This window comes from Phaethon aethereus, assembly GCF_964289735.1.
Source record: "Phaethon aethereus genome assembly, chromosome: 1".
Lineage (NCBI taxonomy): Eukaryota > Metazoa > Chordata > Aves > Phaethontiformes > Phaethontidae > Phaethon > Phaethon aethereus.
The window spans coordinates 131,670,303-131,688,309 of NC_138575.1; the positions used below are offsets into that span (position 1 = coordinate 131,670,303).

General features: G+C 36.5%; 1 protein-coding gene across 1 annotated transcript in view; it reads right to left on the reverse strand.

The window, feature by feature from the left end:
- Nucleotides 1-18,007, reverse strand: part of POLA1 (DNA polymerase alpha 1, catalytic subunit) — a gene marked incomplete at both ends in the record, with an annotated part of 209,080 nt that overhangs the window by 107,866 nt on the left and 83,207 nt on the right. The window contains 6 exons of the mRNA XM_082004557.1: nucleotides 2,498-2,629; nucleotides 4,370-4,551; nucleotides 11,541-11,715; nucleotides 13,751-13,882; nucleotides 15,445-15,577; nucleotides 16,864-17,069. Coding sequence (XP_081860683.1) covers nucleotides 2,498-2,629; nucleotides 4,370-4,551; nucleotides 11,541-11,715; nucleotides 13,751-13,882; nucleotides 15,445-15,577; nucleotides 16,864-17,069 — 960 coding nt within the window. The remainder of the gene's footprint in view (nucleotides 1-2,497; nucleotides 2,630-4,369; nucleotides 4,552-11,540; nucleotides 11,716-13,750; nucleotides 13,883-15,444; nucleotides 15,578-16,863; nucleotides 17,070-18,007) is intronic.

The window sequence follows — 18,007 nt, forward strand, 5'->3', positions numbered from 1 at the left end:
CTGTGGATCAGGCTGAAAGGGTCTTGATAGGGCTGTGTTCATAAAAGGTAGCTCGTTATTTTAAAGGTTAAAAACTTGACTTTTACATTTTATGTTTTTGTATTATGTGCCATTTGACCAACACACAAACAACACTAATATCTAAAAATTAAAAAAAAAAAAAAAAAAAGAAGGAGTGACAAAGTTAGACAATATATTTGTCATTTTAAACTGGTATTTCTGCACCTTTCAGATGCAGCCACTACAATAGCAGACTGTTAAATAAGCATCTCAAAGTTTCATCAAATGCTGTGTTCAGACAGTTCTTTTTCATACTACTTCTGGGTGTGTCTTTATATCTTATAGGATTATATATATTAGTGTAAACACCCATTTGATGAATTTCAACTCCAGCTGTTACAGAGTCACTACAACAAGTACCTGATGAAAGGAATAAACTAAAACTCACAGCATCTGATTTTCTAAGAGCTAACAGGACAAAAAGTTCACTTGCCCAACTCCACAGAAAGCCTTTTTTAAAAAGAAAATTGTTGCGCAATTTGAAAATTACTTTGTACAATAAAATAATCTCACATTTCCAGAGTCTGAATATATTCCACAGTCACAACGTAGTTGTAGACCTTATACTAAAAATATAACTGAGTTTATACAGCTTTTACTTACAAAGACAAGTAAATTCCTTTCAAAGGACACTTAGTTATCCTATATACCATGTAATAAGATACTTAATAGATTTTAATACAATGTAAGCAAATTGCAATGTTCAATATTCAAACACTTCACAGTTTGGTTCACAGCTTGGTCTTAAAGAAAAAGAAAGAGAGAACAGAGTACCACTTTTTGTTCTTATCAGTAGTAAGATTTTTTTCCTGCCGTTAAATGTATCTTCATTCAGTCATGAAGTTTATTATTGCACATCTTATGCACATGTTTTCTAGCATTTTATAGGCCAGAAATTACTTCGCATGTGGCATTGTGTATTATGACAACATACTTAAAACTTATCATAATGTAATTAAATCTAAAAAAGTTAATCAGAAGCAACTTTTACACAAAAGCAGTCTGTGTAAACATAGTATTTTGACATATTATTTAATAACACATTGTATAATTTAATATACTACGTATGGTAAGTTGAACGATAATTTTGCAGCCCGTTGGACTTTGCAATAAAGTACTGTGAGAGCTCGCATTTTGGTAACTTCACCTGTCCAAGTCATCCACCTTTAACTTCAATGGAGAGGAACAATCTATCCCTACCTTGTGAAATACTGCCAGAATTTAAATACTCTAAGAAAGTTTTGTGCTCCTTTTGATGCAAAGACCTTCAAAAGAAGTATTTATAGATTTAGCAATTATTACATTTCCAGAAAAGAGCTTAGAAAACACCCACAGTTGCAATAAGAACTAATACAGAAGATAACACAAAATGCACACTTAATATCAAACTACAATAATTCTTAGCATCATAGTTGTTGTCTGCAAAAGTATTTTGCAATACTTAAGAAAACACACCATGAATTAGGTAAGCCATTCATTTACAGGACAATTTTTCAAAAACAATTTATGGTTTTGAGTGTATCAAAGGTTCTGTCTTCAAAATTGATCTCTGTCCTGAAGCTGTGAAAACAGGCAATGTTAGAGAACCAAAAAAGGCAGGCAGGCAATAGGATGAGAAGATCTATGAAAATTTGATCAAAATGTCTATCTGCCAATTCACAAAATATGTTGCTTCCAGTATATTTGAGAAGAAAACATACAGATACAATATAAAAATCATGTACTTTTTTTTCCTAACCAGTCACCATTTTGCACAGTGCCAAGATAGGAATTTCAAATATGACTTCTTTTTTTTTCCCCACAATGCCATATGAAGCCAACCACTCCTGTTGGCATTTGGGATTTCCTGCACTGCCCCCCCAAAGAACAGAACTATATCGAGTTAATTAACTACCCATCTTTCTCCTCTTTCTTCCCCTCATGATCATTATGAAAAAAAGATTCATATTATTTCCCTTCCTATTGTCCTTCAAAGAATTTTTACAGAGCTACACTCAGTTTTACTTTTCACAATTTAACACAATATATATTAATTTGGGTTGGACAAAGAGAATCAGATTTCAATTACATGAGAAATTGATATCTGCATATTTGACAGGCTTTACAGATTCTCTCAAAAACATTAGGATAATCAACTCTGCATGTTTTTGTCTAAAAATCTGGAAAACAGAGAGTTACTACATCCATAATAATGCTGACATGCACAGTTAAAATTTAAATACACCTGACTATCTTGACTTGAGACTGCACTGAGAAAACAAACATTCTAAATCAGTATTTTAAATCATTGATTGTTTTATTTCCATAAAGTTGCATTTTGACATTCTGTGCTATTACCTTGGACTATAAAAAAAAAAAAGTAACATGGCAGTCACTAAAAACTCAGCACCACTTAGAAAACTCATTTCATATGATAGAATATCTTCTGAATACTTACATTATAGTATTTTCTGAGATAGCGTCTAATATCCAGCAGTAATTTGTTGTTCATTTGAACCACATAGTTGAAAGGAGGCTCTTCACATTCAGTCTTACTGCACCTTTGCAAGCTGGGTTCAATAAATCGCCCCTGAAAACAGAAACGTAAAAACGGCGTGCATCATTACAACGTATGACAGTAGCAGAAGTTATCACAGGAGTTTAGACATAATGTATATTTTTTTGAAATAATAGTCTTAAAGGGCCTGTAATATCTAGGCCTTCTTTCTTCCCACCACAGTTGGCCACATCCATATAAAGACTTCTCTGACCTACAGTTTTCCCATACTCTTCTTAATGAAAGGTCTTTTGGAAAACATGCTTCTTCACCTGCTACAAAGTTAGTAATTTCAAAAATGACGTTGAGTAAAAAAATTAAACTATGGACAAATCACACTTCCCCATCTCCCCCCAAACAACACGGGTTTGTTGTTTTATCAGGGACACCAAAGTTCTACCCAACGCCACTGATCAGAACACTAAAATCAACCTTATAGATACCAATTATGAAACTACCAACAGGACTGTAGAGACAAACCTCATTAAACAAGAATGCCATGACCATCTTTTATTTTCACCAAGTGCAAAGAATAGCTCTTACAGTTTTACACCGTCTCATTCCCCTTACTTTCAAAACCTTCTGAACACCCGACATTAAAACTTCAGAACCTGGATGTGATGCGTGAACAGCTGAAATTAAGCTGGTAGAACTCTCATTCAAATAAGAGCAGCCTGGTAGGTTGGATGGTTATACAACTTTTAGCATATTTTCTTTCCCGGTAAGACTTAGCTTTTGTGAGCCATCTTGGCTAAACTCCCACCCACAACACTAAATAATTCCACGTGGACAAGAGGGGGGTTTTTTGGTTTGGTTTAGGGGTTTTCTTTTGTTGTTTGGTAGGGTTTTTTGGTTTTGTGTTTTGGGGGTTGATTTTTTTTTTTTTACCCCATCTGCAAGTTGTCAAGCCTACATGCAATTAACTATCTTATTTACAGCCGTAATGAACAAAAGTCAAGGATTCACAAAGTATCACTCGATTTGTGTGTCTTCTCTTCTTACTTGCTTCCAAAGATTGCTTTATTTTGATTCAAAAAAATGCGAAACATCTGCTGTTTGTCCAAATTAACTTAAAATAATTACCTTTAATTTAGATAAAAGATTTTATTTGCTTCCAGTTTCAAGGTTTTCACTACTCTGAAGCTCGCTAATTTGCCAATGACTAATACATGCATAACATCGCTGTAGAGTTAAATACTTGGCCCTATTTCAAGCTGTGATCCAAGGTCAGAGATACATTTTTTGGCAGAACTTCTCAACAAGAATGTACCCCTATGACTTTTTATGTTCAATACACAAAGACAGAAGGAAAGATAACACAGAAAAACCTTACTGTCAAGAAGGGAAGTGGGATGTAGCAAGATAAACACAAGTTTCAAAACCACTTTGTTCCAATTAATATGATTTAGGATAAGAAATTGCCATCGCTATATGAAAGTTTCATTAAATAGAGAACTGGAAGTTACTAAGGTGTTAAGATAAGGATTCCTTAAAAAGTTACAGCAACAACCATTCACGACTGTGGGCAAACAGATTAATGAAACCAGATAACCTCCCATGTTCTGCTAGACGACACAGCTGAAATGCAAAAATGAGAATAATATTTCAGCACTGTCTTATCAGCAAATTTCTGTTCAAAAACTATAAATAGCAGAACTCAAACAGTATGGTATCTTCTCCTACATCACATGAATCCTATCTGAAAAGTCATTCTCTCTACAAGTATTTTTCTCCCTCACCAATGAACAGAAATGAAACAGAAAAAAAACTAACCGAACCATCAAAGACATTGTCATAAATATTTTCTGTTCCGCATTTGAGGCAGCAAAACTTGAATCTTTCACAATCCCTATATTTCTCCTCATCAGTGAGCTGAGCTGGGCCACCAACCAAGGCATCATTCTCCTCATCTTTATGGTAATGGTGATGGACTCTGAATTGGGAGGGATCCAGTCCTATTAATAAGAAACAAAAATTTCAAAAGACTAAGAGGTCAACCATGCAAGTAGGTTCATTTTTCATATGCTTGGTGAAGCAGATTCAAAAGAAAGCTACAAAATGTAAATTCAGAAGCTGAAAAATCTCTCCTTAGCAAAACCTCCTCTATAAAACATAAATATATTACAATTTTTAACCATGAATAAAGGTTCACGAAACATGAAGAAATTTTCTTACTTATCTTCTTACGCAAGATTGCTTTACAAATAAAACAAGCACATTGCATTATCATGGGAGTATGCAACAGAACATTTTGTTTCTGAGGAAACCACTCCTAACGGATGGCTTTATTGTTATTTTCTTCTTAAGTTACATTGAAAATATTTCAATAAAAAATGTGCATCGTTATTAAGAAACAGTCTTTAAATCAAAATGGCACCATTAAAACTGAACACAGAGAATAAAAACCCCATTAAAGAAACGAGGGTGCACTGCTATTACCAACTCCTTCAAGTCCGTATGCAACTGCCAACTCTGATTTCAATGCAGTGGTCGATTTCATTTTGGCTCAGTGGTTAACAGCATGTAGGTTTCAGTCTAATGCAGTGGTTAAAATTCAGCAGCAGCATTTAAAACGGCAGTGCTGGAGACAAAATGCTTTATTTTTGATTGCCAGAACTCAAGATTTTAAACAAATGACTACACAAAGGAGATCCTAAAAATACTGATTCAACCACAAATAAGTAAATAAGCAAGCAAGCACGAAGTTCACTGCCCCAGGAATAAGACTGCCAAAGTAAACATAATAAAAATCCACGGGTTTTGTCATCCTTTGTCATGTGCAACCTTTTAAAAGCCCATGTATCCCATTTACAGGTTTTGTTGTAAACTCTAGCAAATAGCACATGCTAGAAAAAAAACATTAATTGAATGAGCATGTAGAAAAAAAAAGGTTCAGAAAACTACGGCTTACTTTATTATTAAGAAGAAAAAGATCAAAGAGAAGCACTTTTTAAAAAGTATTTTTAACTGGGAGTAATTAAGCCAAGTAACAGATTACCATGTATTATCCCATATCTTGGGTACATTTCAGTAACAAATGTAATAATTATTATCGAAAGAGCAAGAAAGATTACAAATACAAAGTGAAGCTAGATTTTACAGTTCTTCTTAATCTTGCAATCCAGTACTGAAATACTTGAAGAAAATGTTTGGGAACAATATTCAGTTAAACTAGACAAATATTATTCCACATATAAAACAGTTGTGTTATACAGGCAGATATAGCTAGTCTTTACATAAAAGATTTGAAATGTGTGACTATTATCACAATTCTGAATTTCTATTTTGCAACAATAAAACAAATTCAAGGGCATGGAAAAACTCCATTGCCAAGTAAGTTTGTTTGGTTCTTGATAGAATTATGGGCTTCAATAAAATTTAATCAATCTTCCCAATATTAATTTTACCAAAAGAAACAAATGTCAATGCGTAAGTGTTCACCTTCAATTCACCTCTAAAAGGTTCTTAACCTTTTAATACAGTTCTCTACTATTCGTGAAAAGGAAGAGCAAACAAAGCAAAAACCATTGCTAATACCTTATTTTATGCTCTGATACATATGGTACCCCCCCAAAAAGATGGTGGGTTTTTCTTTGCTGTTGTTTGGTTGTGTTTTTTTTTTTAAAGGTTAATAGTACATTTGCTGTTTTAGAAAACAAAGAGTACACTCCACAACACACAGGCAGTAGATAAAAGGTTTAGAAAGGGATTTGACTTTAGTATTAAGATTTTGCAAAAAAATCAACTAAGTATGCAGTAGCTTGGATTTAAGATAGCAGTAGTGAATACAAAGAAAAATTCTCAGTTTACTCTGAGTTCACAAGTGAAATGAAAAAAAGATTGTGACAACTTTCCGACACAGATGCCATTAAAGTTCAGCTACAAATTTATCTTTGGTTGTTTCACAAAAGGTAAATATAGAGCAAAATAGTTCACTAAATAAAAGGAGACAAATTCTGGTCTTCATACAACTGCAGTTTTCCAATACTCAGTCAAAACCCGCAAGAGCACATAAGCATCTGGACATTTGGTAGTAATTTAACAGGGAAAAAAAAGAAAGAAGTTATTCATTGGAAGAATTTAAAGCACACCTATCTCTGAGCTTTTTTAGATGTTTTGGCTGGAGAAAACAGCAGGAAAAATATTTTGCTGATTCAAGTGTACATCTAACTTTTGGTGTGCAAACACCCCCAGTGAAATCAAAGGGAGTACAAATCAGGCTGTTAAAGAACGTGCCTACCTTAATGATCTTGTGGAATTGGGACCTATTTTATCTATTATTTCCTTTCAGGAATAGTTAGTTGGTTCAATTAATCCATTTCAGCACACTAACTGGTATCCTCTCGGACCAGGACACACTGGTTGTATTACTGTACTTGGCAAACAAAACAGGGACTCTGATGGGTGGGGTAAAAATAATACCTGGTTTTAGTAATTTTTAAATGAATAGGATGAGACTAATCAATGAATTTCTTTAAATTCTACTTTTTTTTTTTCCACAACAAGAAGAAAAATCAAAGGGACGTTGACTTACTCTGACATGAAAATCTTCAGGACTATCATTAAATTACCTGCACCACAGGTAAGCTTTCCAACCTCACAAAAACTGCAAGGCTGCATGCATGACAAAGAAATGTAACATTAAAAATATGCTGATGAACCTCGTGTGACAAAAGTAAATAATAAAAGTTCCAGGACTTGTTCCCGTATTATTTAATAGAATTATTAAAATATTTAGTGACTAGCAAGCAAAAGCAGTCACTCAAGAAACTGAAAAAAGGTCTAATAAATTTTACGAATCGCAGTATTTTAACCATGACATTTCTGCAGATGGTTTTTACACGCCTTTCCACACACACTCCCCAGGGAGCAGAAGCGCGGCAGGCAGCAAGACAGGAGCCCGCCAGAGCCTCAGCCGCCGGGGAGACGTTTGGGCAGGACGCCGGCCGCCTTCCCCGCGGGCGGCTGAACAAAAGCCCGAGGGCCCTTCCCTGGATTTCGTATGTCAGCGGCAGGCTAGTCGGGAAGCAGGGAAAGTTTCCCCGCCCGTACCTTTGCCCGTTCGACATGTCAGAGGCAGGGAAACGGCATCCGGTGCTGCCACCTCGAGGCTGCGGCCGCGCATTTCAGTCAGGGCGAGGCGGCGGGGCCGGGGCCGGGGCCGGAGCCGGGGCCGAGGCCTGGGCCGGGGCCGGCCGCCCTCCGAGGCCAACTCCGGGCGGCCGAGGCCCCTGCCCCTCGGAAACGCACGCGTTTGTTTTTCTCAGAGACACCTTCCCGCGCTGCAAAGCCTGCGTGCCTTCTGCACGGGGTCCTCGAAAGGGCCTCTTCGTGGTCAGAACACGCAACGCACTTCAGGAAGTCTCTGTTCCTAAGCAGGCCTAGAGCATCTCCAAAAAACCCCAGCTAGGCCACAAACAGCAAAGTTCATACACTTTGGGGTTTATTACTGTATTGCCATGAAGTTTCGTGGTTACTTTAATCTTAGTTTCCACCGTTCTCTCACTTCACTCCCTAATGTGAGAAAACCAATAAAAAAAAAGACAGAACCTGACGTAATTCCTGCATGCCACAAGGAGAGCACAAGGGTCCTGGTTTCTGTCAGCAGAATCAGGCTGAGTGGCTGCTAAATACTATGTTAAAGGCACCTATTAAATGACTCTCTAGGAAGAAGAAAATAAGAAGGCAGTATCTTTAAGGTGGTGGTGGGTTTCCTTACAAGGAGCACCTAACATGCAGACACTGTCATAGAAGAAGGAACCAGTACTGGCAAGTACTCTCCATGACCAGGCTCATCAGGACCCAGTAATGACTCCCTAAATTTAGATAGCCTTCCCAAGAAACGCCCAAAAGCCAAGCAATCTGCAGAGCACCAACGCGCACACCCACCTGTAAGGCAGCAGCACATATCTCTCTCAGAAGACCATGACACAGCCTAGGACAGCAGTCAGCAACTTCCATTAATTTACAGAAAATGATGTTACGCAGTAACACTACAAAAGTCCCTTGGTTAAATGACTCTGCTGCCATAACATTTAGATACTTTTGACAACACAGGAATAAGATGTGATATTTCTTTGAGACAAGGAGCAATACTTACATATCAGCAAAACCCCCTTACTTTAAATATGTTAAGTGAATTGTTCTGCCAATTCAGTTCTTTTTGTTTAAAAGGTGTAGGTATCATCAGGATGAAGTAAGGAAGGTCTCCAAGCATTTAAGAAGATCAGATTTATTTAACAGTATTACTGATCAGATTGAATCCTTCACTTCGTTTCAGAAACCCTGACAATCCTCATCTTGTCACTGCTTATCCTCGAGAACTTCAAGAAAAAGAGTGAATGCAGGAGTATGCCCATGAGGTTCTTGTTTTTAGCAACAATGAATTTCCATCTCGCAAAGGCTAGGCAGACCTCCTACAATGTCCGAAAACAAAAGGCAACGTTCAGCTTGATTCCATAGTGAATAAATACGATATTTAATTTCTCTGCAATTTTTAGGTATGGTTATTTGCTCTTGTTCTTCAGCATCTAAAATAGCTTCAAATAACTTGCTTTGAGCACAGACAGAACAAAGAACTTCTCATCATTTTGATATAAGCCAAGTTTCCCTAAGCAGAGCTCAATTTTATCGACTCGGACTAACGCAGTGACATGCTGATGAAACATTCACCTTGTAAAGAGATTCTGTTAAATATGGAACAGAGATCTTTTTTCCTCAACCGTTCTCCCTATACAGACACATATCCTAGGTAACACAATAAATCAGATCAGGTGGAGGAAGACATACACAATGAGAATGCAACCAAATTTTGCTCCACAGATGTGACACTTAGATATCCTCTAGAACACCAGATTTCTTCTTCAGAACAAAAAATAGGCTCTTTTGCAACAAGATAGGAAAAACGACAGGAATTTGGATGTGTAACACGATGAAAATACTAAGCAAAAAAGCCCAAGTTAGCAACACAGAATAGTAAACAGGTTTCATGTTTGTTTGTTCTAGCAAGCCAGGCTTAAGTCCCTTGTACACTTTTGTATCTTGTAAACTGTTTTCAATTTCTTTGAAGCAAAACCACCTGACTATCCCTCCAGTACTGTTAAAAAAAACCCACAACTACTGTAAGATAACTTCAGCTTGCAACGATTTATGTATAACTGATTAAGTGCTGTATACAAAGACCTAAGTAGAGCAGAAGCTTTGAAAAAGACCTGACTTCACCACCAGGCTCAATTTAAGCATTCCCAAGAAAACAAAGCTGGAGAAGGAGATAACATTTTTACAGCACAGCAAGGTCAAACTGAACACGTTTCAGATCTAAGATTGTAATAGATACATACAGGTTTTCAGACTGACAATTGTGGACTATTAATAAACTCTCAGCTGCATGATGCTATTATAGACCATAAAAGAAATTTTCATCTTGAACGTACTAGAGCACAAAAAGCAGCACAGGCATTTGCAAACAGTAGATGTTACCAAGTCGCACACAGTTCTTAAGATCTGGGCACTTAATTTAGGTGCCTGAAGGGAGCCTGTCTTTTCTGAAATCTGACCTCTTGTGAATAAGGAACAACTCTGAATTTGAGCTTAACTCTACAAGAATAACAATCTTTGCCAAATAAAATAAACTAGCTTCAGAAATCTTTCCTGTCTTTTACCTAAATGAAGTACAAGTTTACCGCCTATTTTAAACCGCTTCAACCTAACCAAGAGTGCTTGACCTTTTCAGTCAGGCATACCGCATAGTCCACTCTGACATCAAGGGGAAGTTGTATACCAAGGCTCTGCCACATAAACAGAATGATTTGTTTGGGCAGCCTGCAGTGTGAAGCAGGACGGACACCTCTTCAAAAGCACCAGAGGTGTTGAGGACACACTGCAACATCAAATGCTTCCAAGAAATACCCTTGCAGCCTCCCAGAAAATGCAAAATTCTTGCCCCCCCTCCTTTTTTTACTGGCAACTTGGAAATGAAGATGGAAAAAGTTGCACGTTATACAGACCGTCTTGGGAGAAGAAGATCTTTCATGGCTATCACCCTTCTTGAGAAGCAACACGACAGGAACTTACTTGCACACATTTTAAGTGCAAACTGCAAGCTCACCATGAGCAGAACCCACTGTTAGTAAGGAAGTCTTGTTAAGAGCTCAGCAGCCAGCAAGATTAACAATTTTTTCTGTGTCCTTGAGTAACAGTTTTAAAAGTAATGAACTAGATGTGGGATACAAATCACAAAATTTCTGTTTATCAAGGAGATCAATCATGTCTGTTGGTGAATCACTGTTAGGGAGGAAACACCACTAAAAGGATTATATACACAGCATTGTATTTTCATGGAAAGAGACAATTTTTCAACACCTATACTTCTTTCTAGGTAAGAAGCCTAGGGAATGGAGAAGACAGAGGCAATCAGAGTTGGGCAGAAAAATCTCTTAATTCCTCTGACATCCTCTTAAGAAGAAAAAGAACTCTAACAAAGAGCAATTCCCTGTTGCTCATTTGAATAAAAACTGGTGATTCAGTGGGTCACTAGTATTAGTCACCTTTTTCATAGCACTTTTTTTTTTGGCCACTTCATTTCTCCATATGGAGCAGGCAAAACTGTTAGTAAAGTTTTATGTTTCTATTATCCACCAGGTCAGTTCTAGCAAACTTTAAATGCAATAGTACTGTCATTTATGAACAGTAAATTTTTGCAACTCTGAACAAGGATTGTAATATAAAATTCACGTTAATGAGCAGCTTCTGAGAAATGTTATTCTGCAAAAGTCATAGAAACATACTTACAATTCAAGCTGCCTTCTACAGACTATGTAACACAAGCTATTGCTCATTGCAAAAAAGAATGATTTTGGGAAGCATTTCTATTAAGAAACATATATTAAAACTTCTCACGTTGTCTCTTGTAATTCTTTAAATAAACTGAATTTAGAATACTTACCTAACCACGTTGCAATAAGAACAGAATCAATTCCCTCTATGGGCTCACATATTCTAGCAACTACTGGATGTATTTGCTGTGACAGGTAGTACTGAGTATCAATAGTAAGATTGTCTTGCTTTTGCAACTGTTCTGGAGCATATGCTCGCTGGCTGGCACTGAGCTCTGATCCATCCTAAGACAGGAGACACATATGAAACAAAGCGTGAAAAAAGTAAAATCCACATTCAGTCTACACAAAGGATTATGCTTCAAATATTATGCATTATTTTAATGCAAAATTGTTACTCAGTCACTCTCCTTTCGTTGATTTATTATGCAGCCAATACAAATCCAGCAGTAGTAAAAAAAAAAATTACATTGCTGATGCTGGCATCAACTATCAAGTTCAAGAATGTAAATTCAGCTTGTATTATTGCAGCCTACACGTGCAAATCGTAAGAGCAGACAGAGTAAACAATCCCATCTGTCAATTCTGAAATGCACAATGAAAACACATTGTAACCATCAGCCCAGTTAAAAATATGCGGAGGGCATGCATTTTGGATTCACTTTGTATTAAACTAGCATTATCATTTTGCACAACAAGCAAAGTCTAAGTCATAGATATCAAAACTATATCTGTTTTGCTAGGGAATTTATATTATTCAGTTCTATAAAGAAACAAATAGAATGAATCGTCAGAGAATGGACCATCATTCATTGGCACACAAATAAATGACGGAGGCAATAGTATTGATTTGAAAGAGTAAATTCAGAAATACTTGGAAATACTGAAAGAATCACATGGTGACATCTCAAGCCAAGAGAGAAACACCACTCAGTGGTACGAGTATACATTACATTCTCCTCAAGTTGAAAGACAAAGATAAGGAGAAAATAATTCAATTCGAAATGGCAATAATTAAATTGAAAACAGTATTCATGGAGGAATTAAGTATCAACTCTAAGATGATGGTACTCTTCTGGAAAACGTAACTCACTCAGTCTGTAGTTCCCAGTCCACAACTACACTAGGAAATTTTATTTTTAATGTGTGTCAAAAATCTTAGCGCAGAACTTAATGTAGTGTTTTAGCAAGCATTCAGTAATAGAAGTAAATCTTAATGGGGATGGGGGGGGAGTAACACAGCTTATTTTTTGCTAAGTACAGTCTCTTTTTGCCTTTTTTACAGCAAAATAAAACTAATGCATTAACATATAACACCTTCATTTTTTGGTTAAGATGAACTACTGACTTAATAGGGTCAGAAACCATGGACTGAAAAACCCATCACTAATAAAGACAGACTGCAAGCCATTGGTCCCTCCTACTCCTTTCAGACAATTTAGTATTCAGAACAAAATTCATTTAGGACTATTCAGCTCATCCAGCTGCTTTGCAAAAATAATTACAATGCAATTCCTTCAGCTCCCTTCTTTCAACAAGTACATTCTTCTCTTGCATTGTGCCATTGCTCAGCCATACCCATGGCCCAGCTCTCATAAGTCTTGGCAGCTTCGTCAAGCCAGGCTAAGAGCTCTCAATTAAATAAAAAAGCAGTATCTTTCCCTTTTTAATGATGAAGGAGCTCAAATAGTAGTCCACTGAAGAAGTCACATTGCCAAATCCATCAGTTTGGCATAAGAGAGCCCTTGGTCCATCTAATCCAACCTACACTTTTATTTTAATAGCAAATCCAAAGTGCAGTACACATTTGTGAGATAACGATAAGCATTTATAGGATAAACACCTGAAAACAGAAAGTTTCTCAAATTCCCCAGGCTATCTAACAGAAGTACTGCCAAATCTAATAACTATGAAATGAAGAGACACAGGTTGAAACTGGAAATAACAATGACACTATTTAACCACCACCACCACTGATTAGCTTTCCAAGAATGACACATTCTTCACTACAAGAATCTCTTCTCCTTAAAACAAAGACTGGATATTTTCCTTAAAAATAAGTTCTAGTTCCAAACGGTAATTAATTCAGGGAAATTTTATCAGCCTCATATGGAAATAGTCAGATGAGCTGAGCTGATCACAATGGTGCTTTCTGGCTCTGTAAAACTAAACTTTAGTACAGAAAACTGACTATTTTAAACTATAACATAATCTCACTACAAAGAAACGCCAAAACATTTTTTCCAGGAGTTGAGTTGGTTTTCTTTGCCATTTCTCAAAACAATACCTAGTATTTAGCTATAAATAAATACATTCTTACCTGACAAATGATATATGACACTGTGTCTCCTGCCTTCACCTTTCGGCCTCCTTGAGAGTTTATCCACATGGCAACATGCACATGTGGCAAGCTTTTTTTGTCAGGATAATCCTGTGGATCTTTTGTCAATGCCTAAGAGATCAAAGGAGGAAACAGAAGCATAACCATGAGAAAAGTATTTTACTTCATTGATGGACAACTCAGAACTTTAAAAGACAAGATTACATAGTAGCTATCTTCATCCATCAACTATTCACAAGTACATTTGCAACACAAAAAGAAGTGAGATGAAAAAATTGTAATAAAGGTATTTTCCAGACATTAAGGTCTAGGTACCAGTCCTTCATACTTTAAAAATGTTATTATTAATAAAATTACAAGATGCTTTTACAATTACTGTCTGAAAAATGCATTACATTAAAAGCACCACAGTTCAAAACAGTTACAGGTACAATGCAATTGTTTGAAAATTAAACTAAATTGAGGATGAAAACATTACACAAAAGACAAAAATCCAGCCAGAGATTACCCTTTTTATGACCCTGCACCAGTTCAGTTCATAAAGTAAATCTGAATATGAGGTAGTTAAGTGTATTTAGTAAGCTCTGTAGCAAGAGGGTACAACTAGATTTAAACATTTCCAGGTATCTCATACTACTGAGATTCCACACTAAGTTCTTCCTTTACATAAAATAAAATGCTACGTTCAAATATTTGCCATCATCCCAATTCTTAGAAACAACTTATATATTTGACTGAATAGTGAAATATATTATTTATTTTTTTCCAAAGTAGTAAAACAGAGGAACATTCAGCATTTAAAGTGGAAATTATTACATATATATCTGTTATTGGGATACTAAGTGCTCTTAAAATATTTGCATCAGAACAGGTTTGGTTTTTTTGGGTATTTTTTTTTTTTTTAAGTCAGACATAAAAATCACTGATTTCTCTAACACTCATGTGACAACCTGAACACATTTCTTAACTGACTGATTAACACAGTCTTACAGAGCAGGCAGATGCATGAATGGCAAAGAAAGAGACTTTGGATGGAGGAAATTTGGGAAAACTCTTCTATTAGAAGCATGAGAGGGGCATGTAATATCCAATTCATTAGTGAAACACCCACCTAGCTGGGGGGTGGGGTGGGCTTTTGAAGTTAAAAATACAGGTTTCACTGGGGACTTATAAAAATAAACCCGTTTTCTAAAACTGCTATGGATAAAGCGGAGTAGTTTACTTCTTGCTGCAGGAAAGTCTTGAATGAGATCTCAAAATGACTATTAGCTTTCTTCTAGGGAGCTTTGAAGGGAAATAAACTGACAATAGTATGCTTTTATATGGGTTTTCTATAAAACCAGAATGTTTGATTCTTTTCCATTGCATTCTTGAGTTTATGTATTTTAACTGAAAGCATGAGCTATCATGTCATTCTTAAAGTCCAGAAACAGTGGGAAAGGGACAAGACACAAAGTTGTTATTCTGAAGAAGCAAGACTGGCCTCCAGCCCCACAAGGTATTTTTTTCTCATATTGTAGGATCTTTGCAGTATGTTCCATGCTATTCAGTATCTAATAAAACTCCTGATATTTCACAGCATCATAAGGATTAAAAAGATTTTTATCAGCAGTCAATATAGTCAGGAACAGTGAAGTTTTTCTGAGACAGAAAAGAGCTGGGACATCATTTACCTTGTTTATTTCAAACTGATTTACTGGGATGTGGCCATTGATCACATTTTCTCCAATTTCCATAAGCCGCCTTTGAATATTTTCCACAATTATGTCTCGGGGCTGATCAGAAAGAATCTGACCAATTATATAGCTGTAAAAGAAGTCCAGAAATGAAGAAAAGCTTAAGGCATGCAAAGCAAAACCATTACAATAAACACAGTCCTCTCTTCCCCTGGGTTACCTCTAGAAATTGAAGACCCTGACAATGAAGTCTGACGCAAAATTTATAGAAATTTGACAGAATATTTCCTGTTGTGTTTTATTTATTTACTTATTTTACTAAAAGCAAATTACTGTAAATAGTTCTAATGCTAAACAGTGATTTGGAATTGTTGAGCGCAACTGGCTTCTATTTTCTGCTCCCATTTCATTTACCCTTTATTATTCCATAGCAGGTATCTTAAGATGAGGGAGAAGAGAAGATATCAAGTAAGCAAAGTCTTGCCTATTTCTGTAAAATGTGGTTGGAAGATCTGCCAGCTGCAGAAGAGTTAGTCACTAAAGAACACTCTCAAACATTTGTATAGCTTTAATTACTAATACATTCCTAACTTGGAAAAATTTGCTTCTATTATGATGCATCTTTTCTTAGAAAATGCAAGTCTTAAGAACAGTAAGTGTGTGGTGTATTTTTACAGATGTAAAAAAGTATTCATTTTTGGATACATTTGGACCATAATTTATTTAAGTTGAGTTTTCAAGAGGCAGTACGCAATGTAAGTTGAGTCAGCCCCCAGATGACCACCTCTCCACCCACTCCAATTTCCTTTCTACAGCACTAAATCTATTGTTTCTATTGACTTTAAAATACAAAAATGCCCTGTGCAATGGCAATTAATAAATCATCAATCTGGTATCCATCATAATGAAGTATCAGAAGAGTCTCATTTGAAAAATGGAAGAGCAACAGTCTTGGGGGAAGGAATCATCTCCTCAGGCTGTACCTACTGCACTTCCAGCTTTATTAGACGATGCTGAAAGAGCTGACGACCAGCTTCTTTAACCATGTTTGAAAAAAAATCTGACCTAAAACCTATGATTCCAAACGCTGATAGCACCTATCATTTTCACAAGATTTCAGCTGTGGTTTATTAAACTGCATATACAAAATTGCGACAACTCAAATGCACAGCTTTCACAGAAGATGCAAAAACAGAGAGTGAAATTAGAGACGTTTGGACTTGCACAACTCTAATTTGTTACCACTGCCAAAATGTAATGTTTACCATCTCCTACAAAAATGAGTTAAGATTTAACCAACACTGATGTTAGTTACCAATGTGCACTGTTCAGGAAACAGTGATGCAGTATCAAACGCTTACAAAGCATGTGCTGTTTGAAACAGAGCAAAGCGGACAATGCCATGAAGAAACTCACTTTCCAGTCTCTTTTGCAAGATCACACCAGTCTCTTCGGACTATATCCAATCCTTTCAGTTCTTGTTTAGTTACGTATTTCCCATCTCCTGTTGGCTCCACAGTCAGAGCAGCATATTTCTTCTTCTTTAACAGTAGCAAGGACTTAAAAACTCCATCAATATCAATTTCCAACAACTTATAGAGCTTGTTCACTTCACTTTTGATCTGCGAATGCACCAACATTAAAACCAAGTGCAAGAACTTAACAACTACGGACAAATTTAACTTCCACTGAGAAAGTTAAAACTTTAAGTCTTAAAACAAGTAACATTACACACTGTGTGTTTGCATACACATTTTAAAGACTCATCAGATAACATTAATCTTTAAATTAAGTACACAGTAGTAACTATGAGCTCCTGTTAAAATTCAGGTTCACCCATTGGCTTCTTCAGGATTTACAGCTGGTATATCTAACTCCCTAACAAAATTAAGGGGTGCTGAGAAGCATGGGACTGAATGTGACCTTGCAGATAACTGACTCCACCCCATTTTACTAGGGCAGCTACTCCACCTAGCCTCTCACATAAATTAAGCAAACAAGGGATTTCAGAGAAGGGTTCCACTTACTAGGAAACGATAAGAGACAGCCACTTAGACAGCATATGGAAGTTGCTTTATAAAAAAGGTGCCTTGCAAAGGCACTGTTTTGGTCTTCCCCCCAGCCCCAAACCAGGGAGGGGATGGAGAACTATGGCTGCAGACCACAGCTCTGTGTGTGTATGTTCAGGAAAAACATGCACAAATGGGCAAGTGTTTATTTATACCCTTCCTCACAATATACCTATTTTTCTATAGCTTGATTTATTTCAGAGGAAAATGTGCTTTTTTTTTTTTTTTTGTTACACACAAGCTGTGTCTTATCCACATACAAAAGCTTGAAATTGCACTTGATATTTTCTCTTAATATTGTACCAGATATCAAGAGGTTCCACATCGCTTCCCTCTATTCTAAGAGGACAGAAGTGCAACAGCTCAAAACTGCACGTGCCTTCAACAACAAACATCGGTTCCAGTACATATTCACCCACCTACTGGCTCAGCTAGAACTTTCCCACTTGCATTTTTCTTTCTTTGTACATTTTTACTTTACTATCTTCAAC